Source organism: Papaver somniferum, unplaced genomic scaffold (assembly GCF_003573695.1).
Source record: "Papaver somniferum cultivar HN1 unplaced genomic scaffold, ASM357369v1 unplaced-scaffold_137, whole genome shotgun sequence".
NCBI classification, from domain to species: Eukaryota; Viridiplantae; Streptophyta; class Magnoliopsida; order Ranunculales; family Papaveraceae; genus Papaver; species Papaver somniferum.
In genome coordinates, this window is record NW_020622934.1 from 18568607 (window position 1) to 18589441 (window position 20835).

Genomic DNA, 20835 nt, shown 5'->3' on the forward strand with positions numbered 1-20835 from the left:
GGATAGAATTGATATTGTAACGAAATCTAGAACCTCGATTATCAGACAAGAACATGTACAACTAGTCTATTATTATTAGGTTGACTCTTTTTTTTTTTTTTTTGGGAACCATGATTTTGTCGACGGACCATTAAGTTATTAGACCAACCATTGTAAGGGATGTCTTTATTTTGCTAAGAAAAAATGACTAAATTGTCCCTTTACTTAATTAAATATTTATTTTATTTTTTTGGGTTTTCAATATGCTTTATTAGATATGGTTAGGCTAGGTCATTTTTTTTTCTTTCTTTTTTTTCTAGTCGAATTTGTTCTTTATATGCAAACTTTTGTAAAAAAGAAAAAGGTTGAGTTCGGTGAAGTCTAAATTTTTTTCCTAACCAAACTTTTTTCTGAAAACCTAAGCGTTGATGTATATGGCGCAATTTTTTTTCCTAACCGAACTTTTCTCTGAAAATTTATATATTGAGTTCGGTTATGTCGCAATTTTTGTTCCCTCACCGAACTTTTCTCTGAAAACATATATATTGAATGCGGTTACGCCGCAATTTTTTCTCCTAGCCGAGGTCTAATCGCAATTTTTCCTTCTTAACCTATAGTGGTCAATATATTCTGTTACATTGCAACAGTTTCTCCTAACTGAACTTTTTTCAAATTACTTCCATTAAATTTGGTTAAATTTTTCTTAACCAAACTCGTTAAGAAAAAAAGTTTTTAGCCTATTCAAAATTAATAAAAATAAAAATAAATGAAAAAAATAAATTTCTCGTTATGATTTGGTGTTTTAGCCTTTTCTATTTTGGGGAAGCTTAGTGAGGATACTTTGTGTTTTTTAAGCGTATGAAGAATTGTTTAGTTAGTAATTAATGATGATAGTAGTGGTCTGGGCAGTTTTATTTTTCATAGATTGGGTGTTGTTATTCAAAGGGTGTTGAGGCCCAACTTGTTGCTAGGTTACCAACCAAATCTATGTAAAAATCTTAATTTCTTTTTTAATTTATAATGATGCAAGTATTGGTATAGGTAGTTTTACTTTTCATAGACTCGGTGTTACTATTCAAAAAGGTGTTGGAGCACAACTTGTTCCTAGGTTACCAACCAAAAGAAAATGAACAATTATGTATTTATATATTAATTAATATTTAAAAAAAATTATAATCAGTAATAATTATTTTATTATTTTAAAAAATTAAAAAATCAAAATAATTAAAAGGTAATTTGACCGTTAACTAAAATATGTGGATAAGGGGTGTTGAACTTTACTTCATAATGACATACCAAAAATAAAAGAATGGCCTCCTTCAAAAGTTTTTTGGTCCCCAAAAAATCATTCTATCTCTGGTATAAATGAGAATATCTTGGTTACTATCCCGAATTCCCAACTAGTTGGGCAGATTACTATATCGTTTCACTTCAAATCTACATTAAACACATAGTTTGTCTTAATTATTATTCATGTAAATTAGGAGCACATAAAAATCCTCATTTAATTAGGAGCGCGGTGTTTCAGAAGGGGACTAGTATTGTAAATAAAACAAAGGTCATTTAGAAATAATTTTAAAAAATAGTAATTGAATAAATATCCCTTGTTTTGATGAATTTCACAAATATCTTTATCACACAATAAATATATCCCTCTCCATCTATAAGCCCATAAGGGGTCCATTAATATTTTTTGTGTTTCCATATTTACCCTCCCTCACAATAAATTTCAGATTTAATTCTTTTCTCTCCATTTACCACCTCCTCCGCCATTACCAAAGTCGTAACTCTTCACTTCTCCATCGTTGTTACATGTACCCCCACCATCTCTTACGCCATAGCATCACCATCTCCATCGTCACAATAATCACCATCGATTTGCACTTTTTCAGATACAAAAATTCAATATGGTGACGAATCGGCGAGAACCTAATTTTCAAATCCTAATCTTTTTCATTAGAAACATCAGATTCATTCCGATTTAAGTTGATTTTGGCTTGAAGAACCTGAAATCGATGTTAACGGTTTGTATCAATTGAGAATAAACAATGAAAATCTTCATCAATAAGTGGATCTGAAGATTCAATCATCATAAACAAATTAAAGATGCGTTTGATCTCTTACTGTAATTCTAAGTAGTAGAATAAATTTGATCTTGCCTTTGATATTTTGGTGTTGATTCAGCATGATTTCTTTATTTATATCAATTTTAATTGAGATCTTGATTGTGATTCATTTCTGAAACAAGCCAATTATTCCATGTTTTTGCGGTTCTATGAAAGGTATAGTTGGTGGTCGATGTTGTGGCACGGGTGTTGGTGCATGTTATTGTTATGGTGGTGGTGGTGGTGGATGTTTGATGCAATAAAGTGGATGTTGGTAGCTTTTGTTGTACTAGTGAGGTTGGTGGTGGTGGTATCAACATTTGGTATTGGTGTTGTTGTTATGGTGGTGGTGATGGTGGATGGTGTTATTACAGCGGGGGTGGTGGATATTTGTTGCACTGCTAGTGATGGTGGTGGATTTCATTGTAGTAGTGAAGGTGGCGGCGTATTTTTTATGGGATCAATTCCTACTGTTGACACCGTTTTTATGGGATCAACTGTTGTTCATATTGTTGACATCATTAGTATAGTTATGCTTGTAGTTTAAATCATGTTTGTTAAAAAGATTAGCTTAATTTCTTGCCACTTTTTAATACGAGTACCTAAAATGTTAACTTCATATTGTGTATTGCTTCTCTTACATCAACATTATAAAGATTAATGTGCTTATGGATTTCATATTTTGTGGTTTTTGAAAGTGTTAGTTGGTGGTTGTGTAGTGGTTGTGTGGTGCTGGTATTAGTGGTGGTGTTGGATTGGTGGTAATGTTGGAATTTGGTGATTTTGTTGGTTTGTGTTTTTGTATTGTTGTTCGACTCATGGTAGTGGTGGTGTTGTTGGATTTTATAGCTGTAAAGATCTTCAAATGTTGAATTTGTGGTGGAATGGTAGCATGACTGACTCCACGTTAGATGATGCGTGTTCGACTCACGCCAAGTTCACTCATTCGTATATATCATTTTGTTGTGTAAAACTTTGGTAGTTACAGGGGAAAGATGGTTGTTGCAGAGTTTAGATTTTGCAATATGAGCGTCTCGCATCCTATTTCAGAATCAACTACTGCTACCGAGATGATAAGTGTGGTCAAACAAAATTGGCCTTATGTTCTCGAAGATCTATACCGTTTGGTTACGGAGTGTCTAATATCATTAGTCACGATTTGGATTTAAGGTTTTTGATCCACTATTGTAGCACGAAAGGGATTGACGTGTTGAAGTTGATTTTTGTATCTTTTTTAGGTTTTATACTAATTGAAAGTTTTTTTTTATGGTTTTTGGTTTGGATTTTTTATTTTTTTAACGACATACGTTCTGATTTATTTTATGAATGTTTATTTTTCTGTTTCTTAGGATATGTCAATTTGGAGGTTTCAGGTTTATTGGTTTTTACATGAAACAGACTTATGCAAATGGTATCAACTTCAACTGTTGATCCCACTTAATGGGATCAACTTCAATTGTTGATCCTACTTAAAGGGATCAACTTTGGTTGTTGACACTATAATCTGGAGACATTGTTCCCGGGTTCCACCTTTCTGGGTCAACTTTCATCGTTGATCCCACTTGATGGGATCAACTTCCATTGTTGACACTAAGAAAAAAAAATTGCATGATTTTATCTGTATACAAAAGTTAACTCCACGAGTTATACATACCTGCAATCTTCAGTACTAACATTTATTCACTTCTTAAGAAACCAATAATACATTCATTCATGATATAAGTAACAAGTAATCCAATTAAATTGTTCAAACCATAAAAAGACCTACATTTACTTATAAGATTTAAAAACTATACTAAGATGTTTCTTTTTCATACCATGAACAAACTACGTTAGATTCCACTTATAGATAGACACTAGTCTGATGATTCAACTAAGTCTTGCAATTGTATTATTTCAAAAAAAATTTGTTCTTCGCTTTTCGTTTTGGTTCTTTAACTTTCTTAATATTTTGCGATAAATTTTCTTCTTGGTTCTTCTTTTTTATCCTTGGTGATCTCCTCATTTTTATCTTTACTCAACCTGATTTTCAACAAGATAATAGCTAGTGTTCATATTTACAGATTAGCAAGTAATTTTTTGTATCAAATTAGGTTGTTGACCACAACTTTGGATGTCGACAACAGTTTATGGGGAAAAGTTCCCTGGATTTCATTTTTAAGGAATCAAATCATGTTGTTGATCCAATTAATGGGATCAACTACTATTGTTGACACTATTTTTATGGGTTCAACTAATGTTGTTGACACCATTTACTGAGAAACATCTACTTGGATTAGTATAGTCATGCAAAACTCATGCTTGCCAGAGAGAAAAAAAATTAAAGAAACTAATAAGACAACTACATCCAAATACAATCATTTTATTTCAACAACTTTCAGATGAAAACTAACAAGTTTCCAGTGTACTAGAGAAGATGATGCCTCACATGTTATATACATACGAATGATCTACTGACAAAACTTATATGGTCGGACTCTCACTTTAATCAGCATCCACAATAAGAATTATATCAGTGAATGTTATACAAACATTGTTTCCTAAAACCTCATAATGATCATAATTTCAACTAAAAAGTTAAACAAGCGACAAGAAACAATAATTTACTACATCATAAATGCATCACAATTAACAACATACGTTGATTTTTTGCTACTACCTGAATTGGTATTGTTAATTAACATCAGTAATGGCTTTTTTACCTGTAAAATTGATTTTTTCTCTCCATTGTTTACACCAACAACATAGTCAATTTTTGTTTCAATGACGTGTAACAGTAAACAACAACGAAATTAGTCTAAAATTGATCTAAAATTAATAACGTATCAAAAAGAAAATTGAAAATCAAAATCAGTGAATTGAACAAGTTTGATACAAAATCAAACAATATTAAATTAAACATGCATCAAGTTTTCAAAAATGGAGAACAGATTTCAAATCAGCTTTAAACGGTAACAAATTTCAAAATTGATGAACATTAATCAAAATCAAACATGTTTTAAATTTAATTTCAAATAAATCATGAGTAATTCGTTCTTTACCTTTTGTTTGCATCAATTTTTTCAGGAATAAAAATTGATTTCAAAATCAAACATGAAAAAACCTAGCTTTGATGATTTTTGTGGCGATTTTGATCTTCTTTAAACTAAAAATGATGTTTGTAATTTAGTTTTTTAGTTGATGCGTGTCATAGGTGCAACAAATTAATTAAGATATTTTTCACTAATTAACTGGTAATATATCTGTACTAAGAGATCGTTCCTACAAAGAGTTGTGTAATTGATAGGTTATTTACATTAGCAAAACAAAGTAAAACCCAAAAGGGGGGATTGATTGTGTAAGATAAATAAAAAGAATAACAAATAAAAGAAAGGGATGATCAAGGAGTCCTTCGTCGTTACCAAACGTTGACTCAATAGTATACTTATCTATCTTCGTTAAGACCATTCATCACCAACCGTAGGAAAGCATCTAGAGCAGTGTTATCCCCAAAGTCCCTTGTGTAACCAGATACCGAAGCGCTCGCATATCAAGTTCTATCCAACCGAACCACCAAGTAGTAGCGCACTCAAGGTGTAACCCAATTGGAAGCTTTAAGTTATGTGAACTTAGGTTGATCCCAGCAGTTAGACTCATAGGTCAAGGTCCACTTACTAGTGTTGTCTTCACACACGATTTCTCCATAGAATCCCTCTGCGAGGTCTCACGTTCTCTACTTGTGCACGGATTATTCAACAACTACACGGATATCCTAACCCTTTACTAGCAATAGAATGATCAATAGATTAATCTAGCATGCACTCCAAACAATCTAATTAATCAATCATAGACCCTAGAAATAATGAAAACAAACGATAAGATGATAAAACTCCGAATAGATTTATATAACCGATAAAGCTTCACGCTAGAACATTGAATTCATCCTTAATCAACGAAGGTTTATCTACACATGATAACAAAAGAATGGGTTCCCCCTAAAGGGGTAAACCCTAGGGTTAGATGTAGAAGATGTAATATGGGAGGTAGAATTGTGCCTCCAAATGTGTGGTATATCCTCTCAATGTATTGAGGATATTTTATATAGTGCTCACGATATCTAGGGTTTAGAATCCTTCCGGGACCAAGTTTTACACGTTTTAGAAGTCCAAAATTCGCATAACTCGAACTGTCTACGTTTTGGTTTTTCTCTGAGTTCCTAACCGAATGTTCCTCTGACTTTACCTACGGTTGGGTTTCCAAACCGAATGTTCCTCTGACTTTACCTATGGTTGGGTTTCCCAACCGATTGTCTCCCTAAGTTTGGCTACGGTTGGGTTTGTGCTTCAGAATCTCTTCCTTTGTCTTCCTTCATCATTTTGGCCATAATTTCTTTATCCGATGTCCGATTGACCTCATTCTTTTTGAGTTCTTTTTGTATCATCGTCCTCTGAAATATGGTGTCTTCAAATCCTTCAAATCTTATCATTTGTACCTACGGTTGGGTTTAGAATGCTTTCCAATCTGTAAGTGACCCTGGATTTGCATACGGCTTGCTTTCCTCGCCGTAACTTTGACTCTGACAATTTCTTGCGAACCTGGTTCATCTATGGTTGGGTTTCCCAACCGTAACTCTGACAGAAAATGTTCCAACCTGGTGGATCTACGGTTGGGTTTTCATTCCAAAAGTATCTTTTAAGCTCCAACTCTTCTTTCTTGTGCTGAATGGATCCTTTTCTCTTCTTAGCTCTTTCAACCCCTGATTCCATTGATCTTGGATGATTCACCTGAAAAACAAATAAAATACTCCCTCCGTTATTTTTTAATAGGCTGGTTTTGTTTTTAGCGAAATTTAAGGAAATTAAGAGAACTAATCATTGAAAGTGGTCCTCATGACACTTGTCAATAAAAGAAGTGAAGTGAAATGGTCCCGGTGACACTTGTTAGCAAAAGAAGTAAAGTGAAGTGGTCCACATGACACTTGTCATCAAAAGAAGTTAAGAGAAAAGTGGTCCCAAAAAATTAAAGTAATATTTGACTTTCCCAATTAGGAAATTGGCCTATTTTTTTGAAACTTTTATTTATAGAAACTGGCATATTAAAAAAGAACGGAGGGAGTAGAAAACAAGAGTTATACAAGGATAATATGCAAGTAATCCAACTAAAACAAGTACGGAATTGACACTCAAATCATGTGAATAAATCACCTATCAGTAGTGAATTTGTTTCCTTTTGTTTTAGATCGACAACTTTTCTTCAATTTTTTTTCGTTTAGTTTTTCCACATCTGTTCTTGGGAGATATGGAGAGAGAAGAGACATAAAGAGAGTAGAACAAAACTTCTAAATGAAATTAAATGTATCGGTCAAGGTTATTACGTGAGATATATTAGAGGACATTTTAGTAATCTAATAATTCTAATTTCTAGTTTCTAAAAGGAGTAGGGATATATTTATTTTGGGAAAGGATATATTTATTGGGTATCAAAAGTAGGGATATATAATTAATGTACCCAAAAGTTCTTGACCAAATACTTTTTATAATACCAAAATAACCCCTTGTTAATTAGAATTAATTTACTTATAAGGATCGACTAACAAAGGGTTTTGACAAAACATACTAGCCATAGGATTTTTCATATCTAACACATATCATCTTTGATGAGATGGCAATATTTTTGTTCTGGTTCTTGTTTTGTCGGTCAATATATATCTATAACTTCTCCTACATGCTACGTCTATGCGATCTCCCCGATCAATTAACATTTTTTCCCATATAATCGAGCCTTAGATGAATAATACACCTTATCAGTAGACATCCCGTACCTTAACTATTTTTATTTATGGTCGATTATAACTTGAAAAGTTAATTGAAACAAGATGGACATGATCAGAAATAATCAGAAGAAAAAGGAAAAGTGAACATGCGAATTGCATCTAAGCAATACAACCAAAAGAACTTTGGTGAAGGGGATATGCAAAGAAATTTCAGAGAAGTGGATTTGCATATCTACGTGATTCTCAGAAATGCTTAAACCAAATATAATTTATCTTATGAAAAGGTAATACAATGATATACTCGAAGCTTAAATGGTATGACCACTAAAAGATACGTTAAAAAGAGAGGATTTTCAAATAAATACTGATATGTTGAACTTTTTTTCTTCTTTTTTTTTTTTGTATGTTAACCTATTGATCACTCGTTATCCATAAATTAAATCAATTTTTCATTTCCATCTGTGGAAATAAAAAATAAATCTAAAGTCCATGACTCAACTAGATTACTCAGCCAAATACACACTAAAGCAAAAATGGATGCATGTCATCGAATACCGTTAGATAAATGAGATCATATGGTTAGTATGATTGTTAAAAAGTTTGCCAAAATCCTTTGTTAGTCGATCTCGACCCTTTACTTAATTAGGGTATCTTATTTAATTATGGGTTAACCATTTTTTATCCTTTTAATTATTTTTAATATCCTTTTCTTAAAAAATTCAAAGAAAAAAAAATCACCCATATTTTCATGAAAAGTCGTCAAGGTACTGAATCATGACCATGTCCGATTTTAGAGTCATTAAAGTCCAAGGTGGAACCAATTTTATGAAGAATGGGGTGCAAACATTCTTAGCGGGGTGAATAATGGGCTCTTAAGCCCATTTTATGACAAAAGAAAGACAAAAAATAGTTGTAATTGAACGATTTTGAGAACCTCTTCAATTTAGAGGGGACCATAATTTCCCTTTGTCTAGATCAACTGGAAGAAATCTGAAGTACCTCAAATATCAGTACATCAACTTGATGAATCATTAAGTTAAGCTAATTAATGATTGGTGTAAGATTAAATCAATAAGTTGTCTTTTCTTTTTAAATTAAATAGAGAAGAACAAGAAGGATAACAAGAGTTTTGGAAGAATTATTTTTTCTGAATTTGAATCTTCAAACTACTTAGGCATGCTTCAAATTTAGTTTTTTGTTTCTTGAATGGGCCAAAATTTCTTGAAAATGAGAAGTTTTGCAGCTTGATTTGGGCTATATCAAACACATTCGGCTACAAGATCTGAAGAACACGTATACGAACTTGTTAGAGCGTAGCTCGGTTGAACCCACCAAGCGTTGGTATGTCAAGTTTGGTTGTCATATTTTAGTATAAAAACTCATCTAGAGTCGCTTGATTAAATACTAGAGTCAACTTCGTCTAGGTTAGACTAGAAAGTCTAGTTGAAAGACATACAAGTATTAATCTGAAGACCTGAAGAATAAGAAGAAGCAACGACTGCAACGAAGATATTATCCTTCCACTTCAGGTTAATAATATTGACTTGATCTTGTTTCCATTCCTAACATATCTTTCAAGTCGCACTATATTTAAAAACATAACACGCGAAGCTGTATATATTTGTATATAATATTCTAGTGATTAGACTTGGTCATAGCATTATGATCAAAGTATCAAGGAAACATATTACGAAGTATAAACGCTTATCTTTTGGAACTTCGTAAAAACGACAACATCATAATCTGTGTATTTATTACTTGATTATGTATATGACATAGGTGTTGATTTCATCCTAGGAAACTTTGTATTATTATATTGGTTTAAGGATGTAGATGTATGAACTTGTTTACATACCAAAAGGGAAATCATGATTGGTCTTGTTTTTTATTGAATATCTTTTCAATGACCAATGGACGATGACAAAGTAAAACCTATCTTAAATTATGTTGAGACTTAAGGTATAACCGGTCATAACTTATGATGTTTAGCAAGTTTTAATCGGTCACAAGCTAATTTGTGAAGCATGGTGTAACCGGTCACAAGCTACCTGGGGAAGTTAGTTGTAATCGGTCACAAGCTACCTTTTCGAAGTAAGGTATAACAGGGGCTAATTTGGGAATTTAGTTGTAATTGGTCATAAGTTTCTCTGGGAACCAAGATGTAACCGATCACAATCTACCTCTGGAAAGCAAGGTTTAACCGGTCACAACCTAGTTTGGTAAGCATGGTATAACTAATCACAACTTACAATGTGAGATTTGCATAACCGATCCCAAATAACAAAACCGAGTTTCTAATATTCACATATCTCTTTATGTTTTGTGTGAAGCTTGGAATTGGGGTTTGCTCATTTGAACATAACTCTTATCATTTATTGTTCAAAGATATTCCTTGATGCTCAAGGTGATACCGAACCGAAATATTGAAAAACATTTAATTATGATTTTCATAATATATGTTTTAATTACCAGCAATAAAACATATCCTCTGGAAAATTTTATTAGTTAATGTGCTAAACTAATAATAGAAGTTTTTCGATGAGAGTTCTTGGAAATGTTGGTTAACATTAATATTATCTCGTAACCTATGAGCTTCAAATCTTAAAAATAGAAGATCTGTAACTATACTTTTATTATATATTTCGGTATTGTGATTGGAAAGTGAGTTTCGTTACTAAACAGTTTTGATCCTTTAACTATTTGGAATACGTTCCAAAGGAATCTTGTCTTACCAGTTGAAAGATTGGTAGCAGAAGTTATTTTGAACCATTAAGAAGATCTACTAGATCTCGTCCTAAAGAGAATATTTGTTATGCTAGGATATTTAGTATTTTAATGTCTATTTAGAACCTTGGTTCTTCTAGATGTTGTCAAAACAAGAATACTGATGAAGCTGAGTAACTAGGATTTTAGATTGCTTGGTCTCGTCTGCACGAAGTTGCAAGTTTACTTTTCGTAGCGTCTTAATTCATTGAGTATTCAAAATTTAATTAGGTCCCGGGGGTTTTTCTACAAGATTGTAGTTTTCCTCGTTAACAAAATTCTGGTATGTGTTTTACTTTATTTCCGCATTATAATTGTCTTTATATTATAACTAAAGTAAGTACACTTGTATGTAAACTAGGCATTTGATATTGATCCTATAGTGTTTCTATCTTGTGCCATAACTATTATCAAGTGAACACCTTGTTGTTCTATTGTCTACATCTTGTATCCATAGACAATCACACAAGGTGTATTGTGATTCGCCACTTGGCTTTGATATCTCACATTGTTAGGCCAGTCCAGACTAACCCTGTTCCAAGTGGAGACCGTGTTGAAATATTTCTTTAGTGATTGTTTCCTAAAGAGGTTTATACACGGTGGTTCTTGAATAGGTTGTGATCAAAAGAGAAAAATTGGTGTACTTGGGTTACCCTCGTCATTTCAGAACTTATCTGCAAATGTATTTAGGTTAATGTTTCTGAAGGAACAGGTATCCAAACTTAGTTTTAATGGAGGTTTTTCTTTTTTCCGCTATCAGATTTCCAGGACAGGCAGCCGAACTTTTATTCTGAGGTATACAGAGAAATATTCAGTTTAGTCGAGTCCGCGTTTTTGTACCCGAACTTTAAGTTTAAAATAAGCGGAAAAACATGAGTGTTAAGTTCGGCTACCTGTTCTTACCGTACTCTTCAATATATTGTGACGTAACCGAACTTAATATATAGGTTTTCATAGAAAAGTTCTGGAAAGGAGAGGGTACTAAGTAGACCACCAAATTTTTCGTTCAGCAACCTGTATGGACAAAATATTATACAATTTCAAGTATACCAACTTAATGATCCTCGAAAATATGTATGTAAAGTTTATATCTATATCTCTTCTCAATCTGTATGTATAGACTAAACAGTCTGTGAACCTGATTGTCCAGAAGAGTACTTAGACCATCTCAATAATCAATATCTAAAACAATCTAGTCGTGTCCAAATAATCAAATTGAAATTCTTCCAAGTAATAAACTTGTTATTTATCTTTCAACATACGAATTCTATAAGAAACGAGCCTTGTAATCCATCATAATTATATGGACGTATCTACTAAGACTGAATACGTACTACTTGTGTAAATCCTATTATAAAGATAAAAAAAATATAATGCAGAAGGGTAAAAATACAATAAACTACAAATTTTGTGAACAAGGAAATCGCAACTGTAGGAAAACCCCGAGACCTCATCCAAATTTGAACGCCGAAATGTATCAAGGCGCTACAAACACTAGCCTATTATCAGACTTCAAACTGGAATGTAGTTGAGATCAAATCCACCGTCCAAGTGATCCAGTTACAGATCGCACTCCTTACGTCTCTTTAACCTCGCAAGCCTACGCAATTGATTCCCTTAGATGACATCCTTTACATCCCAAGAGTTTCTTAAACTTCAGTGAAGACTTTTATAACCAATCTGCCTCTAATAGGTAAGCCTATTTTATTTCCCTTTGATCAAAGATCATGGCTTGAAAATCTTTTTGCAATAGACAAATCTAGTAGACCTCACAAATTTGGAACACTTATACTCACTTAGATTATAAGTCTGGATTCTTTACCACTTCTCAAGAACAATCTTCAACTTTTCAATTAAGAATAATTTTCAGATATCTATCTTGAGAAATCACAAAATCTGAGACGAACTTTGAGGTTACTATCTATATTTTTGGAAAGATATTACGAGAACATGAATAACTGAAATGCAAGATCAGGATACACGAACTATCAAGGTAAAAGATAGTCAGACCTGGCTTCACGAATCCCCAAAGTGAAGTATTTTGTCGTAAACATAATAACGTTTCACAGATGAAACTTAGGTAAAAATATAGGACGACTCTATTTATCAACTAGAACACAAAGTGTCAGGAATTGAATTTCTCAGTTGAAAGAGCATCTTTATTTATAGATTTTAAAGACTGAGGGTTGCTTAATTAGAATTCAAGCTAAGATAATTAAATTAACACTTTCTCTGCTTATATGAGACTATAATTAGGGTTTAAAGTAAGCATATGAAAAATTATATTGAAAACTACATAATAGAATATACATAGTGGTCCGTTTACGGAACCGTGTATAATGGATGTTCCTTTTTTGGAAAATATGCCTTATGAATAATTGAAAAACTGAGGGTCTAACAACCACACCCGATATTTCGTTTAGGCAATCTGTATGGAATAACTCCAATATATTTCCAAGAGAATCAACTAGACCGTCAGACTCAATCAAGGAAATACATCCAAGAGTTATATCTTAATTTCTCAAATCAATCCGCAATCGAACATATATAAATATGTGAGCCAGATTAATATGAGAAATAACTTGGATGGTACCAAAAACCAATATCCAAGTGTCAATCAATTTATATCAACAACCAAAGGTTGGATTATCTAATTGATTGAACTACGCACAACCTGTGATATTTCAATTATATAAAAATATAATGCGGAAAAGAAATAACACAGACACCAGAAATTTTGTGAACGAGGAAACCGCAAATGCAGAATAACCCCGGGACCTAGTCAAGATTTGAACACCACACTGTATTAAGACGCTACAGACTCTAGCCCATTACAAATTAACTTCATACTGGAATCTAGTTGATCCCTAGCCAATCTCACACTGATTAAGGTACAGTCGCGTTCCTTACGCCTCTTGAACCACGCCGGATTCTGAGCACTTGATTCCCTTAGATGATATCACCCACAACTAAGAGTTGCTACGACCCAAAGTCGAAGACTTGATAAACAAATCTGTCTCACACATAAAAGTCTATTGAACAGATAAATCTGTCTCCCACAGAAATACCTACGAGTTTTTGTTCCATCTTTTGATAAATCAAGGTGAACAGGAACCAATTGATATACCGGACTTATACTCCCGAAGAACAACCTAGTAAGATCAATCAACTCACAATAATCTTAATCGTATGAGAGCGAAACAAGATATTGTGGAATCACAAACAATGAGATGAAGATGTTTGTGACTAATTTTTATCTTACCTATCGGAGATTAAATCTCGAGCAAATCTTAGAGAAGATAGTACTCAACACAATAGAACAAAGTAAGATCAGAACACGCAACTACAGAGAAAATAGTTGGGCCTGGCTTCAGAATCCCAATGAAGTCTTTAAGTTGTTAACCTATAATGGTTTTAGGAAAAACCTAGATTAAAGGAGAATCGAATCTATTCGCAACTAGTATCACACATGAGGTGTGTGGATTAGGGTTCCCAGTTGCTAGAGTTCTCCCTTATACAATCTTCAAATCAGGGTTTGCAATACATGCTACCTTGGTAATAAAGCATTCAATTTTCACCGTTAGATGAAAACCTGATTAGAGTCAAGCTAATATCTTTCAACCGTTAGATCAAACTTAGCTTGTTATACACAAATGAAATGTGACTTCATTTACGTATGAGTAACCGTACCCAAACATGTGCACATAGTTGGTTCAACAATAGTTACCCGAAGTTAGCCATATGAACATTTTCATATCAACCTTGTTCATCTTAATCATAACTAGTTCAAATGACTCAAATGAAACTAGTTATGGAGTTGTTCAATTGTTTATATTCTCATAGAAGTATACAAGACACAATTGAAGCAAAATCGATTTTGATTCACTTGAATCAATTCATGAACATTATAGCCATGATTTGCACAGGATTGCATTCCTTAATATATAAGTATATTTGTTCATGAACAAACCGATTTTAGAATTTAACCAACTCAAGTACGCAAACGGGTATGCATACTTTGAATTCCGGCCGGACTTAGTCAGGGTTCACCAGTATGAGAACGCATATTGTCGTAAGTGACCAACCTCAGTTGAATTTCCGTATTTGAACTTCTCAGCTGGTAACCATACGGGTATGCGTACTATGGTTCCCGGACTTAAACTATCAAAATAGTGCGCATACGGATATGCATACTATGGTTTCGGGACTTTGAATAACTTGCAACAGTTAGCATACAAGTACACATACTGTGTATATCCAATCAATGTCTAATCATTCTAAACTCCATCTTAATCATTGAAACATTATTGGAAGACGGGAATAGCTGTCTTACACAAACTATTAGCTTCAAAGCAATTTTCAAGTGATCAATAGATCAACATGAAACATCCCGAGTCTACATCAAATGACCGTCTCACACAAATCATGTAATATGTTACCAGTCTATTTTCACATGATCATCTTTTGACTTTCTTCAAGAATAAAGATGAACTTGGTTAAAGCGAAATCTTACCAGCACATATTTCGAGAAATATGTAAGCGAGTTAAACTCAGCTCGAAATATCAAATGTGTATAATGTAAAGTCTGTATAGCTATAAGACTTTTGTCTCAATAGGAGATAGAATATAAATATACTTCTGAGTGATAGATGAGTTCAAGTCTCCACATACCTTTTTTTGATGAAGTTCCACAAGCTCGCCTTAGTAGTTCTTCGTCTTCAATTGATGAACGCCGAGAAGTCTAATGCTCAATTACACATTCTATCCTAATCCGAGACATAGCTACAAGTAGACTATAAATCAAGACTTATAGTTTTGGAAACTAAACTTGACAACAAGATTGAGATAGGAATGTTTGCGAGTTCGACCGAGCAGTGCTCTAACAATCTCCCCCTTTATCAATTTTAGTGACGAAACTAGCAATACATATTGTTTACAAAATAAATAAATTTTGTAGCTTCTCATCCAAATGCTTGATTTCCTTGGTTCTTCAACATTACTAAAAATCTTCATCACTTCCAATTACTCCAGTGATTATGAATGTGTTCAACTCCGCATCATAGTTGTTGAAGATCCGAAGCCATAACAATAAGAAATCAATTGTTCTCAATTATTGTTATACAGTGTCATAGTAATATTACTCAGCATCAAAGTCCAATTGTATCACAACTTTGACAATAATACTACGGTGATATGTATCACTGATAAGTGCATAATTCATATGATTTTAGTGTCCATTCCGTACTTGTTTTAGCTATTATTCTTGTATATTTTCGTATTATTACTCTTGTTTCCTCTTATTTACTTCTATTATGTGAATCATCTAAAAAGGAGATACAAAGTTCTAGGAAGAGAAGTATTCCAAGTATCCAAGTGACTAAGTCCAAGAGAAGTGGAAGAAGAGTGACGAAAGGAGCAAAACGCTCAAAATCAAGAGAAGGGCCAAAGACCGATCTTAACTCATTCAAATTAAGCATTTCTCATCATCATATTGAATAGAATTGGAATATAAAAATAATGCAAAAAGAATGAGGTCATTCCGAGTTCGGACGAAGAAGTTGTGGCCAAAACAAGCTTTTATCGAATACCGAAGACAGTAAAGTATGCAAACGGGTACGCATACTTTAATTCCGAAAATTTCTGCTGGAATTTGAGGTACACATACTTAACAAGTATGAAAATGTGTATTCATACCTTAGAATGCTTAAGGTCACGTTTGGGATCGTTATTTCATATTTTCCGGACGGGTTCTTGAACCGATCTAAATACGTGAAGACCAAGCAATGTAAACCTATAAAGAGAGATATTAGGTCATGAATGAAACATCATCAAGGGATCATGAAATTGTAAGTCTTGGAGAGGACAAATATCACACGGATCGAAATCTAGGGTTTCAGAGCGGTTCTTCAATCGTAATGATATCTCTAAACTTTTCTCACATGTATAACATGGATGTTTCTACATCCATGAGTAGCTAAACACCTATTGATTGAGGATGAATTCTAACTTGTAAACAAGATTTGAGTTATTATATTAATATATTTTGAAGTTCTTCATATGATTATTGTTTGTTTATACTATATGAATATTTATGATTGATTGATAGATTGTTTAGGTGGCCAACTAAACTGATTTGTTGATTCAATCTATTGCTAGTATTAAGTTAGGAGATAAGTAATCGTCGAATAACTTGTACAAAAGTAGAGAACACAAAACCTTGCAGATGGATTCTGTGGAGCGATTGTGTGTATAAATAACACTAAAAAGTGGACCTTGATCTAAGAGTCTAACAAGTAGGATCAACCTATAAATTCACAAAAGATAAAGCATTCGACTAAATTACACCTTGAGTGATCTACTACTAGGTGGTTTGGGTAAATAGAATATGGTAGGCGAGAACTTCCGTTTCCAGTGACATACGGAATTTAGGGGATAACACTGATCTAGCTGTTATTCCACGGTTGGTGATAATCTATGATTAACGACGAGTAGGCAACTATAATAACTCATTGACGGTTTATTAACGAAGAAGGATTCCTCGATCATATCTCTGTCTATTGATTACAATACAACATTTATTTTCTTTGATTATTTATTTTGGTCACAATCTAAAACAAAACCCCCCTTTGCGACACTTTGACAACTAAAACTCATTGCTCTACGTGGGAACGATCCTTACTTCCATTATATTACTAGTTAATTGTGTGGAAATAAGATTACTAATTTGATTGCACTTACGACAGCCATCAAATTTTGGCTCCGCTGCCAGGGAGCAGTCGGTAACTTCAGTTGTTATTTTTATTATTGTTTTTAGATTTTCTTTTTAGTTTTTAATTTTTTGATTTCTAGATCTTTGGTTTCAGGTATGTAATCTCTGGCACCGAAAGATTGGGATTATTTGAGGTGCGGTATTCAAACTCGTAAAGGAACGGTACTACAAGCACGTTAGCGGTTGCAACTAGAACAACCTTCATAAGAGATGGTAGACGGTGTAAATCCACTACATCCTCCTCCTCCTCCGGAGAGGAAAACGTTGAGAGATCTAATATCCCCATGTTTGGATTCTCAACCATTGTGTATTACTCTGAATGACGCAGTGGAACTTAAGTCACATCTTTTTCATTGGATTCCGAAGTTCAAGGGACTACCGGGTGGAGATCCTAATTGACACCTACAATAATTTCAGAATACAGTAAGAAGCATGAGAAAGACTGACGATGATGCTGATACAGCTTTCCTACGAGCTTTTCCATTCTCATTGGCGGACCAAGAAAAATCATGGTTATATTGTCTCCCTTACGGAAGTATTACCACATGGAACGGAATGAATAAGCTGTTTTTAGAGAAGTATTTTCCTGCTTCTAAAGATGCATCTATTCGTAAGGATATTAGTGGCATTGTGCAATTTAATGGAGAATCTCTGTATGAATACTACGATAGATACAATAGATTGTTGGCGAGCTGTCCAAACCATCAAATACCACCGCAACTCATTATCACACACTTTTATGAGGGTTTACTACCACATGAGAGACACTTGATTGATGCGGCTAGCAGTGGTGCACTGGCTAATAAAACTATCGAGGAAGCTACTAGTTTGATTGAGAGCATGGATGCAAACACTCAACAGTTTTATACACGATATTCCTCAACAGTTAGAAGAGTTAGCGATATGGGAGATTTTTCACACATGGAGCAACAAATGAGTAATATGGAAAAAATGGTACAATGTATAATATCTGAAGTTGTTCCTTCATATGAAGAGGATGCCGAGGTAAATGTTGTATTTCCTAATCATATGACAAGGTATGATCCCTACTCTAATACTTATAATCCAGGTTGGAAAGATCATCCTAATTTCAGTTATGCCAACAAACAAGCAGCAGCTCCCAATCCTTATATGAGACAAAATGGGCTTCAACAACAATTCCAGCAATCTCAAAAACCTCAGAATCAAGGCCCCAATCTTGAAGATTTGCTTAAAACTTACATACAGAAGCAGGATATGGCGATGAAGAACATTGAGACAAAGATGAGTCAACTAGCAACTTTTGTAGGAAAGTTAGAAGCACAAGCAGCTGGAAAACTACCATCACAACCTTACGTGAACCCAAGAGAGCACGTTAATGCAGTAACTTTAAGAAGTGGGAAACTAACAGAGGAGCCAAAGCAACAAAAAAATGGTAATAGCGACATCTAAAAGGAAGTAGAGGTGGAAACCGTACCAAAGGAAAAACCAATTTCAACAGGCCAACCTAAGGACACGGTTCCCAGCTTTACCATACCACCTCCTTTCCCTAGTCGTTTTTCCAAGTCAAAGAAGCAAGCTCAAGACAAGGAGATCATGGATATTTTCAGCAAGATACAAATCAACATTCCATTTATTGAGGCCATCAAAACAGTACCCAGGTATGCTAAGGTATCGAAGGATTTGTGTACAAGGAAGGATAGGTTGATTGCTAATGAGATCACTCAAGTGGACGAAAGTGATACATCTATGTTACTTTAAAAAATGCCTATAAAGTGTGAAGATCCTGGTGGATTCACAGTTCCCGTTACCATTGGTAACCGACGATTTGATCGTGCTTTGCTTGATTTGGGAGATTCCATAAGTGTTATGTCAGCCGATGTTTATGATTCTTTGAATCTCGGACCTTTAAAAGAGGCAAAGATCACTATTCAATTGGCTAACAAGTCCAATATATATCCTAAGGGAGTCGTGGAGGACATGTTAGTTCAAGTGAATCAGTTAATCTTTCTGGTTGATTTCTACATTGTGGATATGCACAATGGAGATAATTGTTCATCTACTTCGTTACTTCTTGGGAGACCGTTTATGAAAACTGCAAAGACGAAGATTGATGTTGATAGTGGTGCACTCACTATGGAATTTGATAAGGAGATCATACGGTTCAATATTTTTAAAACCATGCGCTATCCTAGTGATGTTCACTCCGCTTTCTCCATTGATGTTATTGGTTCGTTAGCGCAATAAGTGTTTGATTTGAATAATGAAGATGAACTTGGAGTTGTGTTGCGGAATAGCATTGATTTGTACATTCATGGACAACCGAACCTGGACGTTGGGATAGCTAAGAACTTGTGGAGATGTGTGGTGCCCTAACAGCACTACAAGAAGCAAAAAAGGGTAATATGTCTTATATTTCGTTACCCATAACTAATGAGGTTTCTTTACCTTCTATTTTGCATGCACCGAAACTAGAACTGAAGCCGCTTCCATACCACCTAAAGTACGCATACTTGGGTGATAAGAAGAACTTCCGGTGATTATTGCAAAGAACCTCACCCCAATACAAGAATAATGTCTCATGAAAGAGCACAAAACGTCTATTGGTTGGACAATTGCTGATATCAAAGGCATTAGTCCATCCATGTGCATGCATAGAATCCTAATGGAGGATGATTTTAAGCCTGTACGTGATGCTCAGCGTAGGCTTAACCCCTCAATGATAGAGGTCGTAAAGAAAGAGATCCTCAAAATTCTAAGTGTGTGGGTGATTTTACCCAATTTCTGACATCAAATGGGTTAGCCCGGTTCAAGTGGTGCCTAAGAAATAAGGATTCACTATTGTTAGAAATAAAGATGATGAACTTGTTCTTACAAGAGTTCAAACAGGATGGAGAGTGTGCATAGACTACAGAAAGCTTAATGCCGCAACCCGAAAGGATCACTTTCCTTTGCCTTTCATTGATCAGATGTTAGAGAGGTTAGCGGGACACTCACATTATTGCTTTTTAGAAGGTTATTCGGGCTACAATCAGATTTTTATTGCACCGGAGGATCAAGAGAAAACTACTTTTACTTGTCCTTTTGGTACGTTTGCCTATAGACGGATGTCGTTTGGTCTTTGCAACGCACTTTCCACTTTTCAGAGGTGTATGGTTAGTATATTTTCTGAATACGTGGAGCACATCATTGAGGTATTTATGGATGATTTTAGTGTTTATGGTGATTCATTTGATAGTTGTTTACAAAATCTTGAACTTATGCTTAAAAGATGCATAGACACTAATCTTGTTTTAAATTGGAAGAAATGTCACTTTATGGTAAACCATGGCATAGTGCTTGGTTATATTGTGTCCTCTCGAGGGCTAGAAGTTGATAAAGCAAAGATAGACTTAATAAGAAACTTACAATATCCCACTTCGGTGAGGGAGATTCGTTCTTTTCTTGGTCATGCAGGTTTTTACAGGCGGCTTATCAAGGATTTCTCC

At 34.2% G+C, this 20835-nt stretch overlaps 1 protein-coding gene across 1 annotated transcript; it reads left to right on the forward strand.

Moving 5' to 3' along the window:
- The first annotated feature begins 17800 nt into the window (after positions 1–17800).
- LOC113334636 lies at positions 17801–18799 on the forward strand. The gene is made up of 2 exons (XM_026580845.1): positions 17801–18405; positions 18463–18799. The coding sequence occupies exons 1-2, from the start codon at positions 17801–17803 to the stop codon at positions 18797–18799; spliced, it is 942 nt and encodes a 313-aa protein (XP_026436630.1).
- Positions 18800–20835: the final 2036 nt, after the last annotated feature.

Excerpts from the sequence above, each read along its gene's own strand:
- LOC113334636 (XM_026580845.1), top strand. The coding sequence starts at position 17,801 with ATGAGAAAGACTGACGATGATGCTGATACAGCTTTCCTACGAGCTTTT. Across the intron at positions 18,406-18,462 it reads TTTCCTAATCATATGACAAG|TTATGCCAACAAACAAGCAG; the intron begins GTATGATCCCTA and ends TCCTAATTTCAG.